Source organism: Mobula birostris, chromosome 13 (assembly GCF_030028105.1).
Source record: "Mobula birostris isolate sMobBir1 chromosome 13, sMobBir1.hap1, whole genome shotgun sequence".
Classification (NCBI taxonomy): Eukaryota; Metazoa; Chordata; class Chondrichthyes; order Myliobatiformes; family Myliobatidae; genus Mobula; species Mobula birostris.
Window position 1 is genome coordinate 108,800,704 of NC_092382.1, and position 17,744 is coordinate 108,818,447.

The window sequence follows — 17,744 nt, forward strand, 5'->3', positions numbered from 1 at the left end:
GTGCCCCGAAACAGAGATCGCAGAAAATCTCTCACCCCTCACCACTGACCAGCTGCATGAGCTCCTGACAGCGCTGGAGTATCCGGCCCCTCCATAATCCCTTACACCGACTCTCTGTCACCGACTACCCCTTTCTACCTCGGAGTACTCCCCCGTCTCCATCACCCCCTCCTTTCCCTAAACACCTATTAAATCCTTCACCTCCTTACTCGACTGTACCGATCTCCCTCATCCCCAAACTCCCCGAAGCTACTCCCTGTTTACGTAGACCACTCCATCCCCAGCAGACCTCCAGATCTCTGGGTCCAACCCAAGCCCCTCCTCTCCAATTCACCCTCTCTGTGTTCACCGGGATTTCTGAGTACGATAGGGGTTTACTCCCTTTATATCGGATACCGGTCTCTCGGTTCTGAGGCTCTCAACAGTTCTGTGTGGATAAAACCACCATGTGATTCCTCTCCTATGTGCAATCTCACCACCCGGTCCCCGCCCACTCCACGCCTCCGCTTCCTTCCTCTTTCCTCTGCTTCGCAACGGCTCTCAGACACACACACACACACACACGGAATCTTAGAAGCAGACACACAATTCAAGACTTCAGGAACGGCTGGAGGTAGGGAGGTGGTGGGGAAGGGTGGAATGGTGAGAGGGAGAAAAGGAGCGGGTGGGGGTGAGGGTGGGAGTGTGAGAGACAGGTGGGGGGAGGGGCACGGAGGGACGAGTAGTGCAGGGGGAAAGAGGAACGGTGTGGGGGAGGGAAAGGGGAAGCGAAGGAGGGTGTGGACAGAAGGGACACAAACAGGAAGTAGCGAGACGGAGTGAACGAGGGGGTAGGGTGGGGAATTGCACTGCAGAATGTGAGAGAGGGATGGCTGTCCCGAGCCAAAAAAAAACACCCAACGCCTTCCCCACCTTCGACAAGTCGGAAGCGATAAATATGGTGGGAGATGTGGAAGGAGACAGAGAGGGAATGCAAGAGAAATGAGGAATGGGACATAGGAGAAAGAAGGGGAAGGAGGGAGAAAGAGAAAGAGAGAGAGAGAGAGAGGGGGGAATGAGAGGGAGAGATAGATAGAGAGAGTGAAAGAGAGAGAGAGAGAGAGAGAGAGAGAGAGAGAGAGACTGCTGTGCGATAAGGAAGGGAAGACAGAAAAGACAGAGGACGAGGAAGAGAGAGAATGGGTTGGGTTTGTGTCCTGTGTCCAGTCACTCTCCATATCACTCTTCTCCCTCTATTTCACACTATCCTGCCCCCACCACATTCATCCCACACACACTCAATCACTCTCCTATCCCTTTCAGGAAATCAAGAACTCGATACGATGGATGAGAGCGAGACCTACGCGAACATGCGTTTCACAGGAGCGGACTCACAATCTCCTTCGAGAGGTGAGTGGTGCAGAGAGAGGGAGAGAGCTAAACATTGTGTCTGACACCCTGGAAATATGAGATGGGACAGCGTGTACGGAACTACACACTGTGCCTGACACCGGGGAGGAGGGTTGGTCGGTCAGTGCTGAGGGCGCTTTACTCGGTGCCTGACACCAGGAGCTTATGACGAGTCGCTGTGAAGGGAGATTTACTCAGTGACTGACTCTGGAATCTGTGAAGGGACAGTGTGGACAGAGATTCACTGTGTTTCTCTCCAGGAAATAGGTGATTGGACTGCGTGGAGGAAGTTTTACTCTGTGCCTGCCCCAGGAGGGTGTTATGGACAGTGTGGAGGGAGCTTCAGTCTGTGTTTGACCCCGGGAGTGTGTCATGTGAAGTTGTGGAGGGAGTTTTACTCTGTGTCTGAACCCGGGAGTGTATCATGCGACGGTGCGGAGGGATCTTCAACCTGATTCTCACCCTTACTGTTGTGTTCCCAGCTGAACCTGATGTATCGTACGTGGAACTTAACGTCACGGCCCTCTCCGCTCCTCGGGTCCGGAGAGATGGAGGTCAGTATCATTTTTGTTGAATTGACTGTGTTTAGGTAACGTGTCCACTCCTGTCGAGAGATCTCAGCGCATGCGCACAGTTGACCCTAATGATAAGCTGCTGTAGAATAAGAAGGAGGGAACCGGTGGCTTTGGCCATGATGTGGGAGGTCTGTGGGAGTGTCGGTGTGGAGGGTGCGCTCTGTGAGGTACGGTGGGTATTCAGCACCATGGCAACATGGAACTGTGTTTGGTGGGGACGGTGCGGTCTGCGAGGGGATGTGTGGACGGAGCGTTGTGGGATCGGGAACGAGGCAGTGCTGTGGAAGGGGTCGGAAAGGAGGGGTGCTCTGGGAGGCGTGGAGTGGTGGGTGTGCCATAGAATTGGGTGAGGAGGGATTGCCGTGTGAATCATCGGTGAGGATAAAGAGAGATTGAGGATGGGGAGCTGTGTGGGGCACGGAGCAGAAGGAGCGCCGTTGGAGCGGTCAGTGAGGAAAGGAGGGACATCTGTGGGAGGGGTTGGTAAGTCGGGAACACCATTGGAGGGGTGCTGAGGACGGTGGGGTGGCATGGAGGAGGCGGAGAGGAGACAGCGTTGCAGAATTTGAACGATCCTCCGCAAATTCTAACCATCTTTCCCTCTCTTCTGATCACCCTGTCTCCCTCTTTCTCTTCTCCTATACCTCCTCTCTCTCCCTACTTCCCCTCCCTTCTCCCCTCTCCTTTGCCCCCTTCTCCTCACACCTCATTCCCTCCACTCTCCCTTCCCTTCTAAACCGCTCCATCTTTTCTACCACTTTCTCCCACTACCCCTCTCTCCATTCCCCTTCTTTTGCCCACTCTCTGTAAACTCGCTCGTCTATCAACACCCCTCTCTCTCTCCCCATCCCTCTCTCCCTTCCCACTAAACTCTCCCCTCCTCTTTCCCGCCCTTCTTCCACCCACTCCCCCTTTTCCCCCAATATCAACCACTCTCCCTTCCCTCACTTGCCCGACTCTCCGTATTGGCCCCTCTATCACACTCCACCATTCTCCCTTCCTCACTCTCGCTCTCTCCTTCGCACTCTTTCCCTCATTCTGTGCTCATTCTCTGACCTTCTGCAATTTGCCCCGTTTCTCCTTCCTTCATTTTCTCCTTGTTGTCTCCCCTTCGCCCCATTTTCCGCTTATCTCCCGCTCCGCAACATCATCTCTTTGATGATCCCTTCCCCTTTTTCCCTCTCGCTCATGCTTTCCCTCCTCTCCCTTCCCCTCTCTCACATTCTGTCTCTTCTTCTGCCTCTTACCCCCTTGCACTCCCAATTTTCTCCTTCCATCTGTCTCCTATCTTCCTCCGCTCTCTTTGCTTTCTCTCGCCCCTCTCCCTCTCCCTTCCGTTCTTCCCTCTGCCACTCTCTCCGTATCTCATACCCATACTCTCTCCCCATTCACTCACTCCCAATTCGTCGTCCATTGCCCCTATCTTTCATCATTGTCTCCTCTTTTCCATCCATCTCTCATCCTTTTTCTCCCCCGTCTTCACCCGTTCCTTCAACTTCTTTCTCTTTGTCTTTCATCCTTTCTCCGCTTCACTTAACATACTCTCTCTCCCTGCTCTCCCTTCGCCTCTAACTGCTTGCTGTCGCTGTCCTCCCTCCTCTTTCTCTTCCCTTCTCTCTCATCCTCCCTCGCTCGACACCCCAGCTGGTCTGAGCTCCACCTACGCAGAGGTGAACTGTCCGAAAGACGAGCCCGTCATCGATGAGGACGAGGCCCCTCCCATTGCCGCAGGATCCCGCAAGCAGACAACCAATGCCCAAACAGGTCAGAGTTCACCATTATGACGTCATTATGTCATATGCGGAAGTGTGTGTATTTTAAGTGCTTAACATTTTTCTCCTTCAGCTACATTTCTTGCATCTCGTTCCACATACGGACCGACAATTGGTTACAAAGTTTTGTCACAAGGGTACCCAATTATTTTTTTACTCTCTCACTTTCTGCGTGTGCACTCTCTTCCGCGATTCTCCTTGATATGCGCATTCACCCTGTCTGTGCCCCTCGTGGTTTTATACACCTCTGTAAGGTCACCAGTGCACTCCAAGGAAGAATGTCCCTCTGTAAGGTCAGTCCTACGCTCCAAGGATTAAAGTTCAGAACTGCACGACATCTCCTAACTAGGTCCCTCGAGTCCCCGCAACATCCTCGTAAATTTCCCTCTGCACTTTTTCCAGCTGAGTGACATTTTTCCTACAACACGGCCAACAAAGCTAAACACCCAGCTCCGATTCCGGCCTCGCCGGCATCTTGTACAACTGCAAAGTGACCTCCCAACTCCCGAACTCAGTGTCCTGACCGGTGAACGCGAGCGTGCCAAACACCTTCTTCACCGCCCTGTCCACCTGTGACTCCTGTCCTTCTACGGCCTCCTTCCTTCCTCAGAGCTAACTCTCCTCCACCAATCTCCACACAGCGCATTAATTCAATCATCCAAGTCTTTGACATCATATAAAAAGGAATCATTCACAACACGGAACCCTGTGGAACACCACAAGTCACCGGCAGCCAACCAGGAAACACACCCTTTATCCTCAAACTTTGCCTTCTGTTCATTTGTGGTCGCCCCATTACAGAAAGGAGCCGAGGCTTTGGAGAGGCTGCAGAAGTGGTTCACCAGGATGCTGCCTGGATGAGAGGGCACAAGCTGTGCGGAGAGGATGTACAGAATTGAGTTGTCATCACCGGCTCTGAGGATGACGAGAGGAGATCGGATAGAGTTTTGTTAGATTACGAGAGGAAGAGATAGACAGACAAACAGTATTTTTTTTTTTCCCTGGGGCTGAAATATCAGATCCCAGAGTGCATGCAACCGAAGTGAATGGGTGAGGTTTGAATCGAGGTGTAAAGAGTCTGTTGTTTGGACACAGAGAGTTTTGCCTGGATTTGCGCTTCCTGGGTTGGGGTTAGAGACAGGCACAGTAAAGAGTTTAACGAGATATTTAGGTAAGCCGATGAATGTGAAGGAAACGGAGAGATATGGAGATTGTGTAGGCAAAAGAGATGAGGATGGTTATCCATTTGATGAGGAATTCATGTATCGGGGACAACTTTGTGGGCCGAAGGGCTGTGCTGGTCAGTCTGTGTTCTGTGTGTGCAAATACTTTACGGTATCTGCGAGGCAGCATGTCTTAAACGCACAAAGCCGTGTTGAACACGAAGCTTCCGTCCAAGTCTTTGCCACAGACGGCACCGATCCGTGCGGAACACAACCAGTCACGGGCGGCCAACCTGCGACCGCCGCCCACTCTGTTCGGTGGGCAAGTCAACTTCGAATCCAAATGGCCCATTCACCGTGAATCCCATGCATCGCACTCTTGTGAATGAAACTCCCACCAGAAGATTTATATAAAAGGCCCGTCTGCAGTCAACTCTGTAACACCCCATTGACCTGCGTAATAAAGCCAAAATCTCTTTTGAATGCACAGTTAAGCGCCTTGCCGTTGCAGGTGTCCTGTCCCTATACAACTGAATTTCCAGAGCGCAAAACCTCACACTAACCCGGGATAAACTCATCTACCATTTTTGACTCAGATCTTTAACAGATCCAAACCCACTGAATGTATTGGCGATCTTCTACACTGTCCACCATACCACGAATTTTATGTCATCTGCAATTTTACCAACCCACTCATATTCATTTTCTTTGAAGTCGGTCCTAATGCATCATATACAACCTTGAGATTCAGAGCTTTAAAATTGTCCTTGGATTTACATATTTATTAATAAACGGTGTGGAATCGGCTCTTCCGGCACTTCAAGCCGCGCTGCCCGGCAATTCCCCGAATTATTCCTAACCTAATGACGGGACAATTGACATTGACCGATGAATGTCCCAGCTGGAGCGTCTTTGGAATGTGGGAGGAAACCGGGGCACCCGGAAGAATCCTACTGGCTCACGGGATAAGGTGCAAACTCAATGCAAGCGGCAGCGGGAGCTAAACCCGGTTCGCTGGTAATGTAAAGTGTTTGCTGACCACTACGTTACCATACCCCCGACAACATGTTAATCCCTATAAGACCGTCATATATCCCACGTGTAAGAAAAGAACAAAGCTGGGTAATAGCAATTCAACTATGAAAAATAATAAACTCTGAATCCGGACGACCAATTCCCCGTGGATCCCAGGTTTCCTAATCGTCTGTATAAGCCTCCTCTGAGGGTCCCAGTCAAATGTCCAATTGAAGTTCACGAAGACAACGTCCTCGACTCTAACTTCACAGTTCAGCTCAGAAGCAGAAACAGAAACAGCCAGACATTAGACAGCCTTTGCCCAGAACAGGATTTAGGACTCTCAGCGATGACGGATAAAAATAGATGGGATTGAGAGAGGGACGGGATGACTTAACATAGAACATAGAATAGTTCTTCACAGTACAGGCCCTTCGGCGCACAATGTCGTGCCGACCCTTAAACCCTGCCTCCCATAAAATAAACATCTTAAACTCCACCATATACCTGTCTAGTAGTCTGTTAAACTTCACGAGTGTATCTCCTTCCACCGCTGACTCAGGCAGTGCATTCCACGCACCAAACACTCTCTGAGTAAAAAAAAAACTTCCTCTAATATCTCCCTTGAACTTCACATCCCTTCCCTTAAAGCCATGTCCTCTTATGTTGAGCAATGGTTTCCTGGGGAAGAGGCGCTGGCTGTCCACTCTATCTATTCCTCTTAAACCTTGAAGATCTATCGTGCCTCCTCTCATCGGCCTTCTCTCCAAAGAGGAAACCCCTAGCTCCCTTAATCTCTGATCATAATGCATACTCTCTAAACCTGGCAGCATCCTGGTAAATCTCCTCTCTATCCTTTCCGAAGCTTCCACATCATTCCTATAGTGAGGTGGCCATATCCTTCTTCTCGTGATCGTGGTGGAAGGAGAAAGCGTGAATGGTGGGTGGAAGGGGGTCGCAGTAGGGGACACGGCTGAACTCAGACGGACACACACTAAATGGGCTCTCTACAGGTGCACATGAACAGGAGCCGAAACAGAACATCGAAAATAGACGATACATGAAGATCTGCCTACTCTGCCTATTTACGTCCATCGCCATAGTGGCCGGGCTCTCGATCTATGGTGAGTCTGGATGGAGTCAGAGAGTGGACAAACAGTGTGGAATGAAATGTTCGCGTGAAATCTCACAGTGATGACGACACGCCCCTGAACATGACACCAACACACCCCTCACCGTAACACCGACATATCTCTGGCCGTAACACTGACACAATTCCCACTGTGCCAATGATACTGCTGGGCAGCTGTCGGAGCGGGCAGCGGTGTCAGCGGTAGCAGAGTGTAGGGCTTTGGCTGCAACGGGCTTCGGTGATAAACGGGAAGAGGCGAGAGCGAAGCGCCAACTCTTGTTTTCTCTCCCACCCTCCCACCCCTTTCGCGAATCGGCCCGGACAGACAGGAACAGCAGGGCTCTCACAGCTAACGGTTTAAAAAGTTTGTCTGTTTGGCAAGGTAAGTGGGTGAGTAGACTCATTTTTCCTGTTTCATTCGTGTAGAATTAGATAGCATGCCTGCAGGGTTGGTGCTTTGTTCAGAGTGTCAGATGTGGGAATCCTGGGAGATTTCCAGACTCCCTGACGGCCACATCTGCGCCAGGTGCACCGAGTTGCAGCTCCTCAGAGTCGGTGTTAGGGATCTGCAGCTGCAGCTTGATGCCCTAGTGCTTATCAGGGAAAGTGAAGAGGTGATAGACAGGAGCTACAGGAGTCAGTAGTCATCCCTAGGCTACAGGGGTCAGAACAGTGGGTCACTGTCAAGAGAGGGAAAGGAAATGCCCGGATAGTGGAGAACACCCCTGTGGCTGTCTCCCTCAGCAACAAATATCTTGTTCTGGATGCTGTTGAGGGGGATGACCTGACAGGGGGCGCTCACGGTGACCGGGTCTCTAGTACTGAGACTGGCGCTGTTATATAGGAGAGAAGGAGGGTGAAGAGAAATGCGGTAGTCGTGGGGGATTCCATAGTCAGGGGAACAGACAGGAGATTCTGTGAGCCTGACAGAGATACCTGCATGGTGTGTTGCCTCCCAGGTGCCAGGGTACGGGATGTCTCGGATATTCTAAAGGGGGAGGGTGAGCAGCCAGTTGTCTTGGTACATGCTGGTACCAATGACATAGATAGGACAAAGGAGGAGGTCCTGAAGAGAGATTTCCAGGAGTTAGGAAGGAAGCTGAGCAGCAGGACCTCCAGGGTAGTAATCTCGGGATTGCTACCTGTGCCACGTGCTAGCGAGGGCAAGAGTAGTCGGATCAGGCAGATGAATGCCTGGCTGAGAGACTGGTGTAGGGAGCAGGGCTTCAGATTCTTGGATAATTGGGATCTTTTCTGGGGGAAGTATGACCTGTCCAAAAAGGACAGGTTACACATAAACCCGAAGGCGACCAATATCCTGGCGGGAAAGTTTAATAGAGCAGTTAGGGAGGGTTTAAACTAATTTGGCAGGGGGATGGGAACCGGAATGATAGAGCGGAGGAAGGGGAAAACAGAAATAAATCTAAGATAGTGAGCAGTAAAGATGTCAGGAAACATAGGCACGTGATGGGGAAAATGTGTAGCCATTGGGATGAGTTGCAGTGCAATAAAGTTACAGTGAAATCAAAGCAAAAAGTATCAAATACTGGTATTAAGGTGTTGTACTTACATGCACGCAGCATAAGAAATAAGGTGGATGATCTTGTTGTACAGCTACAGATTGGCAGGTATGATATTGTGGCCATCACTGAGACCTGGCTAAAGGGTGCATGTCTCTGGGAGCTGAACGTCCAAGGATACACGATGTATCGGAAGGATAGGAAGGTAGGCAGAGGGGGAGGCGTAGCTTTATTGGTAAGAAATGGTATTAAATCATAGAAAGAGGTGATATAGGATCGGAAGGTGCAGAATCTTTATGGGCTGAGCTAAGAAATTTCAGGGGTAACAGGACCCTGATGGCAGTTATTTATAGGCCTCCGAACAGCTGCAGGGATGTGGACTACAAATTACAACTGGAAATAGAAAAGGCTTGTCAGAAGGGCAGTGTTATGATAATTGTGGGGGATTTTAACATGCGAGTAGATTGGGAAAATCAGGTCAGCACTGGATCTCAAGAGAGAGAATTTGTAGAATGTCTGCGCTATGGCTTTTTAGAACAGCTTGTTGTTGAGCCTACTAGGGGATAGGCTGTACTGGATTGGGTATTGTGTAATGAACCAGAGGTGATTGGAGAGATTGACGTGAAGGAACCCTTAGGAGGCAGTGATCATAACATTATTGAGTTCACTGTGAAATTAGAAAAAGAGAAGCCGAAATCTGATATGTCGGTGTTTCAGTGGAGTAAAGGAAATTACAGTGGCATGAGAGAGGAACTGGCCAAAGTTGACTGGAAAGGACAGTGGCGGGAAAGACAGCAGAGCAGCAGTGGCTGGAGTTTATGCGAGGAGTGATGAATGTGCAAGACAGGTATATTCCAAAAAAGAAGAAATTTTCGAGTGGAAAAAGGATGCAACCGTGGTTGACAAGAGAAGTCAAAGCCAAAGTTAAAGCTAAGGAGAGGGCATACAAGGAAGCAAAAGAAGTGGGAGATAGAGGGTTGGGAAATTTTTAAATGCTTACAAAAGGAAACTAAGAAGGTCATTAAGAGGGAAACGATTAACTATGAGAGGAAACTAGCAAATAATATCAAAGAATATACTAAAAGGTTTTTCATGCATATAAAGAGTCAAATACAGGTGAGAGCAAGACATAGGACAGATAGAAAATGATGCTGGAGAAATTGTAATGGGAGATAAGGAGATGACGGAGGAAATGAAAGAGTATTTTGTATCACTGTTCACTGAGGAAGACATCGGCAGTATACCGGACACTCAAAGGTGGCAGGGAAGAGAAGTGTGCGCAGTCACAAAAACGACAGAAAAATTACTCAGGAAACTGAATAGTCTAAAGGTAGATAAATCTCCCGGAGCAGATGGAATGCACCCTCGTGTTTTGAAGGAAGTAGCTGTGGAGATTGCGGAGGTATTAGCGATGATCTTTCAAAAGTCGATAGATTCTGGCATGGTTCCGGAGGACTGGAAGATTGCAAATGTCACTCCGCTATCTAACAAGGGCACAAGGAAGCAAAAAGGAAATTATAGACCTGTTAGCTTGACTTCGGTGGTTGGGAAGTTGTTGGAGTTGATTGTCAAGGCTGAGGTTACAGAGTACCTGGAGGCATCTGACAAGATAGGCAGAACTCAGCATGGATTCCTTGAAGGAAAATCCTGCCTCACAAACCTATTATAATATTTTTGAGGAAATGACAAGTAGGCTAGACAAGGGAGATACAGTGGATGTTGTATATTTGGATTTTCAGAAGGCCTTTGACAAGGGGCCACACATGAGTCTAATTAACAAGATGAGCGGCCATTGAATTACAGGAAAGTTACATACGTGGATAGGGCGTTGGCTGATTGGCAGGAAACAGAGAGTGGGAATAAAGAGATCCTATTCTGGCTGGCTGCCGGTTACCAGTGGTGTTCCACAGTGGTCCGTGATGGGGCCGCTTCTTTTTACATTGTATATCAACGATTTGGATTATGCAATATATGCCTTTGTGGCTAAGTTTGCTGATGAAACTAAGATAGGTGGAGGGGCCGGTAGTGCTGAGGAAATGGAGAGTCTGCAGAGGGACTTGGATAGATTGGAAGAATGGGCAAAGAAGTGAAGAATGAATTACAATTTTGGAAAGAGTATGATCATGGACTTCGGCAGAAGAAATAAACGGGCAGACTATTATTTAAATAGGGAAAGAATTCAAAGTTCTGAGATGCAACGGGTATTGGGAATCGTCGTACAGGATACCCTTCAGCTTAACCTCCAGGTTGAGTCGGTGGTGCGAAAGGCGAATGCGATGTTGGCATTGATTTCTGGAGGAACAGTGTATAGGGGCAGGGATATGATGTTGAGGCTCTATAAGGCGCTGGTGAGACATCAATCTGAGTACTGTGGGCAGTTTTGGGCTCCTTATTTGGGAAAGGATATGCTGACGTTGGAGCAGGTGCAGAGAAGATTCGCTAGAATAACTCTGGGAATTAGAGGGTTAACATATGAGGAACGCTTGTCCGCTCTTGGATTGTATTCCTTGGCGTTTAGAAGAATGAGGGGGGACCTCATAGAAACGTTTCGAATGTTGAAAGGCATGGACAGAGTGGATGTGGCAAAGTTGTGTCCCATGTTGGGGAAGTCTAGTACGAGAGGGCATGACTTAAGGATTGAAGGGCGCCCATTCAGAACAGAGATGCGAAGATTTTTGTTTTTTTTTTAGCATGAGGGTGGTGAATCTATGGAATTCGTTGCCACGGACGGCAGTGGAGGCCAAGTCATTGGATGTATTTAAGGCAGAGATTGATAGGTATCTGAGTAACCAGGGCATCAAAGGTTATGGTGAGAAGGCGGGGGAGAGGGACTAAGTTGGGGAATGGATAAGCTCATCATAACATGGCGGAGCAGACTCAATGGGCCGAATGTCCGACTTCTGCTCCTTTGTCTTCTGGTCATATGGCTTATAACCATGATAAAGACACGGCATTCACCGTAACACAATCAAGACTCATCCTGACACCGGCACGCCATTCACCAGAACATGAACAATTCAGTCACCGTATCACGGCCACGACCTTCAACGAGACACAGATACACTCCTAACCGCAACACGGACACGGACCATGGCCGTTACACACCCGTGGCAGTCACACTGACCGCAACGTACCCCTCACTGTAACATCGACATTCCCACTGACCGTGTTACTGATAAACTCCTCAAGGCAGCAGCGAAACACACCTCAAAATGACCCCGACACGGTTTTCACTGTGACACTGTGGTACCGTACACTGTGACACCTTCACGCTCCTCGTCGTGATCTGCACCGCCTCGTGACAAAGATTCAGAAGTCACTGTAACACCCCTGACCGAGACAGTATCACCGCTCAACATAACGCCGATGCACCGCTCACTGAGGCAATTACCCACGCCTCATTCTGACACGGGCAAACCTCTTATTGTGATACCAAAACACCTCAGCCTGACACTGTTACAACCACCGTGGCAATGACATGCCTCTCACCGTGACACAAACACATCCCTCTGTATGATACAAACACACCCCACACCATGACAGAGATACTCCACTCACCTTAACAGCACCAGGCCCCTTACTCTGACATTTCCCTCGCCGTGACATCGAGGTACACTTCAATGCGACCCGGCACAACTCTCACCGGGGCACAGAATCACCTATCACAGTGACACCGCCACGTCCTTCACAAGAAATTGATCATGACCCACATGATATTGACGCAGACCCCATTGTAACGACAACATAACCTTCACCGACACATTAATATACCCCTCAGCGTGACACGACAGGCCGACACCTCTCACTGTGACGACCTTCACCGTGACACTGACACAACACTCTCTGTGGCCCGCTCGGTAGCGTGTTGCTGAATCACGTGTCACTGTAAACGTTAATCATCCTTCACTCTCTCTCTCAGTGTCACAGATTCGTCAGTCCAAGTTCACCGTGGACCGAAATTACGATGAGTTAAACTCAACCCTTCAATCCAAGATCAACGAGATAGAAGCGAAGTACAAAGCTGTGAACGAAACCAAGGCTCAAATCTGTGAATTGTTGACCAGCAGAAGAGGTGAGGCATCATTCTCATCTTTAACCCGCTCCTCATCACAGGGCAGACACAGAGAGAGGAAGCGTCACTCTGTGTTTGACATCGGGAGTAGTGAAGAGACGGTATGGCGGGAGATTCCCTCTCTGTGTTTGACCTGTGAGTGTGTCATGGTGCTGCGTGCAGGAAGCTGCACTTTATCACTGAACCAACGAGAGTGTGACGGGACGTTGTGGAGGTGGATTCACTCTGCGCCTGCCCAGAGGATTGTGAGACGTATCTTTACAGCTTCACTCTATGTCTGAATCCGGAAATCTCTGACGGGACGGTATGGATCCACCTTCACTCTGTGTCTGACAGGCGGCTTGTGTGATCGGACAAGGCCCAGAGAGCTTCACCCAAGGTCTAACCCCTGAATGGTGTTATGACATGGCGGAGAGAGAGTTTCACTCTGAATCCGGGAGTGTGTGACGGTGCAGAGGGGGCTTCATCCTGTGTCTGAATCCAGGAGTGAGTGATGGGACGTTGCAGAGTGGGCTTCACTCTGTGACTGAATCCGCGACTGTGTGATGGGACGGTGTGGAGGGAGCATCACACTGTATCTGATTCCCGGAGTGTGTAATGGGATCGTAGGGAGAGAGAGCGTCTGTGTCTGACTCCGGGAGTGTGTGATGGTACAGTGCAGAGGGCGTTCACTCTATGTGACACCGGATTGTGTTACTGGATGTTGTGAAGGTAGTCTGACCCCGTGAGTGTGCCATGGGAGGGTAAGGACGGAACTTCGCTTTGTGTGTGAACACAGTGGGGTGTGATGGGACGGTTCAGAGAGAGCTTCACTCTGTGAGTCGCCAGGGAGTGTGTGATCAAACGTAAGGAGGGAGATTTACACTTTGTTAGACTCGGTGGTGTGCCATGTGGCCGTGTGGAGGGAGATTCATTCTGTGTCTGACCACGGGAGTGTGTGATGGGACGTGAGGAGAGAGATTCGCACTGTGTTATTCTCGGGAGTGTGTGATGGGACGGTGAGAAGGCAGGTTCCCTTTGTGTCACACAGTTTGCTCTATGGCGTGTTGAGAAGACGAAGTGGAGAATCGGTCTCCATCTGAGATTTGTTGTGTGAGCGAAAGGAGTTTCTTTCCGTGTCTAACCGCTGGAGTGTGTGATGGGTTTGTGGAGAGAGAGATTCACAGTGTGTCTCACCAAGGCTCTGTGAGATTGGACTTTGAGGAAGGATCTAAATTCTGATCTTTTTCTCAGGGAGTGTATGAGGGGCGGTGTGGAGGTAGATTCACTCTGTGTCTGACCCCGACAGTGTGTAATGAAACGGTGTGGAAGGCGTAACATTCAGAATCTAACACGGGAAGAGTGTAATTGGACGGTGTGCAGGAAAAATCACTCCACGTCTGATCATTGGAATGTGTAATGAGCCCATGGAGAGAGAGGTTCACTCTGTTTCTGACCCAGGCAGTACGTGACGAGGCTTTGTAGAAGGAGCTAAACTCAGTGTCTGACTCTGGGAGTGTATGATGGTACAATGTGGAAGGGAGCTTCACTACACGTCTGACGCCTGTAGTGTGTGATGAGACACGGAGAGAGAGATTCCATCTGCGTGTGACCATTTTATTGTGTGATCTGACCTTGTGCAGGAAGCTTAAATCTGTGTCTCATCCCGTGTGTGTATGATTGGACTCTGTTTGTGACACAGTGATGAGGGAAGAAATAGCCGAGGTGGGGAGTGGGTGAGTGGGTTTGGGAGGGGGGGCATGTGTCTGTCTGACATCGGGAACAGTGAAGCGTGCCTGGATGGTGTTCCGCTCTGTGTCTGTCACCAGGGGTGAGTGATAGAACGGTGCGGGGGGAGCATCTCCGGTTTCCCGACCCTGTGTTGTGTGATGTGACGGGGTAGAAGGAGCATCATACTGTGTCTGACCACAGGAGTATGCGGTGGGATGGTGCCGACAGCGTTTCATTGCCTGTCTAATCACGGGCGGGAGTAATGGGGCAATATGGGCGGAGGTTGACTCTGTGTGTGCCCGCAGGACTGTGTGATGTGACAGTGTGCAGGGAGCTTCACTCCATGTCTGACCCAAGGAGTGTGTGATAGTGTGGTGGACAGAAAGCTTCAGTCTGAGGCTGAACCCGGGACATTGTGGAAGGAGCATAACTCTGTGTCTGACACCGGGGGGAGGATGATGGACCCGTGAGAACAAGTGCGTCATTCTTCGTCTGTTCCCGGGAGTGTGTGACGGGTCATTGCGGATGGAACGCAATGTGTGTCCGACCCATCAGCAAGTCTGTGACTGAATGGCGTGCGGAGACCAACGCTGTATAACTGACTCCAGGTGTCTGTGATGGGTCTGTTTCTGATCCTGCTCGTGTGTCACGGGAGAGTGGAAGAGAGCTTCACTCCATGTCTTTCACAAGGTGTCAGTAATCAGACGGTGCTGAAGCAGCTACACTGTGCCTGATCCCTGGAGTGTGCAAATGGAAACTGTGAGAGTCGCTTAATTCTATGCCTGACCGCTCGATTTCATGGTGGGAGGGTATGGAGCAGACGTCTCTCTGTTTTTCACCCGGGAGTGTGCGATAGGATGGTGTGGAGGGAGCTTCTTGCGTATCTGACCTCTGTGTTGTGTGATCTGACGAGGAAGAAGAGCAGCAGACTGTGTCTGACCACGGTGAGATAGGGCTGAAAGTGTTTCGTTTTCTGTCTTATCACGGGAGAGTGGAATGGGGTAGAGTAGACGGAAATGTACCATGGACATGTGGTCGATGTTTAGAGATCTCTTGCAGGATGTTAGGGATAAATTTGTCCCGGTGAGGAAGATAAAGAATGGTAGGGTGGAGGAACCATGGGTGACAAGTGAGGTGGAAAATCTAGTTAGGTGGACGAAGGCAGCATACATGTGGTTGAGGAAGCAACGATCAGATGGGTCAATTGAGGAATATAGGGAAACAAGAAAGGAGCATAAGAAGGGGCTGAGAAGAGCAAGAAGGGGGCATGAGAAGGCCTTGGCGAGTAGGGTAAAGGAAAACCCCAATGCATTCTTCAATTATGTGAATAAAAAAAGGATGACAGGAGTGAAACATAGAAACATAGAAAATAGGTGCAGGAGTAGGCCATTCGGCCCTTCGAGCCTGTACCGCCATTCAGTATGATCATGGCTGATCATCCAACACAGAACCCTGTACCAGCCTTCTCTCCATACCCCCTGATCACTTTAGCCACAAGGGCCATATCTAACTCCCTCTTAAATAGAGCCAATGAACTGGCCTCAACTGTTTCCTGTGGCAGAGAATTCACAGATTCACCACTCTCTGTGTGAAGAAGTTTTTCCTAATCTTGGTCCTAAAAGGCTTCCCCTTTATCCTCAAACTGTGACCCCTCGTTCTGGACTTCCCCAACAGCGGGAACAATCTTCCTGCATCTAGCCTGTGAAATCCCTTTAGAATTTTATACGTTTCGATAAGATCCCCCCCTCAATCTTCTAAATTCCGGCGAGTATAAGCCTAGTCGATCCAGTCGTTCATCATATGAAAGTCCTGCCATACCAGGAATCAATCTGGTGAACCTTCTTTGTACACCCACTCCGGCAAGAATGCCTTTCCTCAGATTAAGGCAGTGGTCCCCAATCACCGGGCCGCAAAGCATGCGCTACAGGGCCAGGAGAAAACGATATAATTTAGCGACAGGACTCATCCGAGCCTGTCCTCATTTACTGTCTCGGTCACTGAGGAGCTTGAAAGCACACGACGTCATTACCCGCGCGTCATGCATGTCAGCGCGGGAAGGAGATCAACTCCTCAAGCTTACAAATGACGGCGGGCTGAAAAGTATGTTTGATATAACATCTCTGCCGGCATTCTGGATCAAAGTCACGGCTAAATATCCTGAGATATCATTAGGGTACCAAAACTGCACACAATACTCCAGGTGTGGTCTCCCAAGGACTTGTACAGCTGCAGTAGTACCTCCCTGCTCCTGTATTCGAATCCTTTTGCTATGAATGCCAGCATACCATTCGCCTTTTTCACCGCCTGCTGTACCTGCATGCCCAGTTTCAATGACTGCTGTATAATGACACCCAGGTCTCGTTGCACCTTCCCTTTTCCTAATCGGCCGCCATTCAGATAATAATTTGTTTTCCTGTTTTTGGCACCAAAGTGGATAACCTCACATTTATCTACATTAAGTTGCATCTGCCATGAATTTGCCCACTCACCTAACCTATCCAAGTCACCCTGCATCCTCTTTTCATCCTCCTCACAGCTAACACTGCCGCCCAGCTTCGTGTCATCCGCAAACTAGGAGATGCTACATTGAATTTCCTCATCTAAGTCATCAATATATATTGTAAACAACTGGGGTCCCGGCACTGAGTCTTCCGGCACCCCACTAGTCACTGCCTGCCATTTTGAAAAGGTCCCGTTTATTCACACATTTTGAATCCTATCTGCCAACCAATTCTCTATCTACAGCAATACCTTACCCCAATGTCATGTGCTTTCAGGTTGCACACTACTCTCCTGTGTGGGACCTTGTCAAAAGCCTTTTGAAAATCCAAATATTCCACATCCACTGGTTCTCTTCCATCCACTCTACCAGTGACATCCTCAAAAAATTCTATGAGATTCGTCAGACATGATTTTCCTTTCACAAATCCATGCTGAATTTGTGCGATGATTTCACCGCTTTCCATGTGAGCTGTTATCACATCTTTGACTCTAGCATTTTCCCCACCACTGGTGTCAGGCGAACCGGTCTATAATTCCCCGGTCTCTCTCTCTCTCTCTCTTTTAAAGCGGGGTTGCATTAGGCACCCTCCAATCCTCAGGAACTATTTAGCTAACACCACTTCCCTACTAACATGTATTTCCCTCAGTTCATCCATCTCACTAGTACCTCCGTCTCCTACTATTTACGGAAAATTATTTATGTCCTCCTTAGTGAAGACAGAACCAAAGTAGGTATTCATTTGGTCTGCCATTTCCTTACTCCCCATAATCAATTTATCTATGTCAAGCTAAAAGGGGCATACATTTGTCGTAACCAATCTTTTTCTTTTCACATATTTAAAAAAGCTTTTACAGTCAGTTTTCATGTTCCCTGCCAGTTTTCTCTGATAATCTG

General features: G+C 49.3%; 1 protein-coding gene across 1 annotated transcript in view; it reads left to right on the plus strand.

Annotated features, from left to right (window-relative positions):
* The first annotated feature begins 528 nt into the window (after window positions 1-528).
* LOC140207328 (uncharacterized) overlaps window positions 529-17,744 on the plus strand; it is a 31,112-nt gene continuing 13,896 nt past the window's right edge. The window contains exons 1-6 of the mRNA XM_072275842.1: window positions 529-613; window positions 1,303-1,389; window positions 1,872-1,943; window positions 3,609-3,728; window positions 6,927-7,037; window positions 12,485-12,637. Coding sequence (XP_072131943.1) covers window positions 1,323-1,389; window positions 1,872-1,943; window positions 3,609-3,728; window positions 6,927-7,037; window positions 12,485-12,637 — 523 coding nt within the window. The 5' untranslated portion in view covers window positions 529-613; window positions 1,303-1,322. The remainder of the gene's footprint in view (window positions 614-1,302; window positions 1,390-1,871; window positions 1,944-3,608; window positions 3,729-6,926; window positions 7,038-12,484; window positions 12,638-17,744) is intronic.